The 3,305-nt window shown below is 37.0% G+C and overlaps 1 protein-coding gene across 1 annotated transcript in view; it reads left to right on the top strand.

Moving 5' to 3' along the window:
* The window catches only part of OTUD3 (OTU deubiquitinase 3), a 19,572-nt gene extending 16,788 nt beyond the window's left edge, over nt 1-2,784 (top strand). The window contains exons 4-6 of the mRNA XM_008592910.1: nt 520-651; nt 1,137-1,233; nt 2,446-2,784. Of these exons, the coding sequence (XP_008591132.1) occupies nt 520-651; nt 1,137-1,233; nt 2,446-2,636 (420 nt within the window). The 3' untranslated portion in view covers nt 2,637-2,784. The remainder of the gene's footprint in view (nt 1-519; nt 652-1,136; nt 1,234-2,445) is intronic.
* The last annotated feature ends 521 nt before the right edge of the window (nt 2,785-3,305 follow it).

Raw genomic sequence — 3,305 nt, forward strand, 5'->3', positions numbered from 1 at the left:
GACAAGCATTGTTCTTCTGCAAAAGCTGATTAGGTGTAAGTGTAGAGGGTCCTCTTCTGTTGCCAAGCTCATAGCTCTGAAAATCAGCTGAGACAAATCAGAGTCAGCAGTCTTTGCCAAAATGTAGGTATCTAGAAACCGTAAGAGCTCTAATGCTGTTCTTACTGAGCAGTTCATCCCATCTCTTGGGCCTTTCTTTTTAATTCTTCTGTTGTGGCCTGGCATCTCAATGTGTGAGTGACATTTGGCCCAGTCATTGCTGTTGTCTTAAGATTGTTTCTAGAATTTTTCCCCCATATAATTGAATGTTTTGCGATTAGTGTCTTCCTATGTTGAAGATTCTGAACATAGTTTGCTAGAGTTCCGTGATTATTATTCAGTCATTGCTGTTGTCTTAAGATTGTTTCTAGAATCTTTCCCCCATATAATTGAATGTTTTGCAATTAGTGTCTTCCTATGTTGAAGATTCTGAACATAGTTTGCTAGAGTTCCGTGATTATTATTCTGTATTTCCTTTAGTTTCAGATGCTTCGTCAAGGTGAATCAAATAAAAGAGAAAAGATGAAGACAAAGGGAGTTGACTTTGAAGACGACTTGAGAGATGAAGTAGAAGACGCTGTCCAGAAAGTTTGCAATGCAACTGGATGTTCAGTTAGTATTTGTGTCATGCAACAATGATTTATAAACAGGTGTTGCTTTGCCCAGTTTACCGGCGAGTTTTGTACCAGCACACTAGCATGCCAACACCTGATGGACCAAAATAGGTCCGTGAAATTTGTACTTCGATTAGGTTATGTGATACGACTTAATGAGAGCTGTTTATTCGTTTCCCTCTTGTTTGCCAGACTTTACCCCCTACTGCTCAAAATCCTAAAGAAGTATGTGGATTTAATTTTGTCTGACTAGTGTTTGCACTAGTAAAAGTGCATTTTTATACAGGAACTTCTTTTATAAATGTATATTAAATGGTTATTTCAGGTGACCAACCTTATTGAAAATTGACATTTTCTAAATGGAAAAGGTTTTGAAACCTTATGTCAATTCTCATTATTTTGTCTTGTGTTATCAGATCGTGAAGTAGAGCTAGGTAGAAAAATATATGCAGAGTTTGAAGTGTTTTTCTTTTTTTTGGATAGGATTTTAATTTAATAGTTCAGAACCTGGAAGCTGAAAATTATAATATTGAATCTGCAATAATTGCCATGCTTCAGATGAACCAGGGGAAAGGAAATAGTAAGTCCATGACTGATATTTATAAGCCTTCAAAATGATTATGTTGGTGATTTTTCCAAATATTTATTTTCAATCAAGTCATAGGTAGTAATTGTATTGTCATTTATTCAATTCATTCAGCAATTGTTTATTGAGCACCTTTCATATGCAAGCATTTTTAACTAGATCCTGGCCCTGCATCAGAGAGGGTATATTTTGGGGGGTGGGTGAGGGATAGTGGAGACAGGTAAAGTGGCATAATAGTACATAATGGAGTGGGGGTGCAGGGTGCTAGGGAATGCCTGAGAAGGCCGCCTAACCCAGTATTGGAGGGATGGAGAGTGTCAGAGAAGACTGTCCTTTTAGAAATAACAATCTCCTTAGAAAACCAGAATGATAACTGAAATAAAATGGAGAGAGAAATCCTTTTTCTTTTTATGATGGAAATATTGAGATTACTAACATCTATCAACTGCTGATAATTCAGAATTTTTTGTTACTTGAACTGAGTTTTATTTTGTGACTCAGAGGAAAGAAAAAAGATGTAACATTCTATTAATTTCTCAAGTCATTTATTTAAATGTTATCAGTAAACATTTAATGCCAGGTATTATGTACCCGATACTGTTCCTGGCATTATAGTTCTCCATGTGATTGGGTATCTTATTATCTATTTTATATATTTGCTGTGCCTTCTTAGAAAGCTGTAAGTAACTTGGTCTTAGTGACTTTAAACAGCACTGTACAGTGTCTTTACTTTTCAGTATGGTGTGTACTTGACATGTGGATATTGAGACTGGGGAGCTACATTACATTTTATTTAATTTTAATTAATTTAAATGTAATAGCCATATGTGGCTAATGGCTACTGTACTGGATAGCACAGCTTTAGAGTCCATTTCTTTTATGGATTTTGTGTGCAAATGAAAGATTTCCCACTGAAAACTCATGCTAAAAAGTGGCTTATCTAATAAAGCACTCTGCTGATGGGAAGGTGATCATAAGGCTGGTCAACAGGTTATTTTAAAATTTATCTTCTAAATTTTACTGATCATTTTTCCCCTATATTTCCTGCTATATTGACTTGATAATTAGAATTTTGTCTCAAGGAAACTTGCTTCCCAAATGTAGTGATCTAGGGACCCAGGTAATTTTGGAGTCAGTTAACATAGTAATCACATTGTATAACTCCCTTAGGTTCTCAATTTTAATCAAAATATCTTTCTTTGGAAGATGCAGAGGAGAATCTCGAGCCGAGTGGCCAAGTGGCGAAGCAGTGTGGCCCTTTATGGGATGAGGGTGGCAGTGGCTCCAGAATCTTTGGAAATCAGGGCTTAAATGAAGGCAAGACCGAAAACAATAAGGCGCGGGCCAGCCCTAGTGAAGAAAACAAAGCAAATAAAAACCAAGTCCCAAAGGTATGAAGGATGGGGTCAAAAGGGCAAATGGTGGGCTGCTGTAATTCTGTGGCAGTTCTGGGAACTTGAAATTCATTTTAGTGTGTATTCTCCTTTTGATTTATAGAGGTAGTTGTTGTGGAGAATGTGGGGCATGCATAAAGGTATATCAAAGAGGCAGAATGAAGACCTCACTTGTCCTGTTTGGTGTACGTAGTGACAATTGGAAGGAAGTGTACCCTGAAATCGTCCTCCGTGAACAAAGCCTCCTTTTCTCACCTAACATTACTGTACTTGTGATCCTTCCCATGCTAATCTACCATTTATATGAATGCCATCATCTACAGTGTACAACTTTATTTATAAATCTTTGTGTTTTGCATTATTTTCTTGGACAGAGTCCCAGAAGAGGAATTAACAGGTTAAAGGGTATGGATATATTAATCTTTTTAGGGCTTTGGTAAATCGTCAAGTGCTTCCCAGAAAGGTACATCTCCCTCCCTACCGCCTCCCCCCCAGTCCCATAAGTAGTATGTGACACCATTCATTTACTGAATTTGGAATTCATTTTAATGACTTTCATCAAAAATTTCTGAGCTCCAAATGCCACCTAATGTATTTTTATTTATTTATTTATTTTTTCCCTTTTTGTCTTTTTTCGTGACCGGCAGTGGATCGCAACCCTCAGTGTTGCGC

The sequence above is a fragment of the Galeopterus variegatus genome, unplaced genomic scaffold (assembly GCF_000696425.1).
Source record: "Galeopterus variegatus unplaced genomic scaffold, G_variegatus-3.0.2 Scaffold8456, whole genome shotgun sequence".
Taxonomy (NCBI): domain Eukaryota; kingdom Metazoa; phylum Chordata; class Mammalia; order Dermoptera; family Cynocephalidae; genus Galeopterus; species Galeopterus variegatus.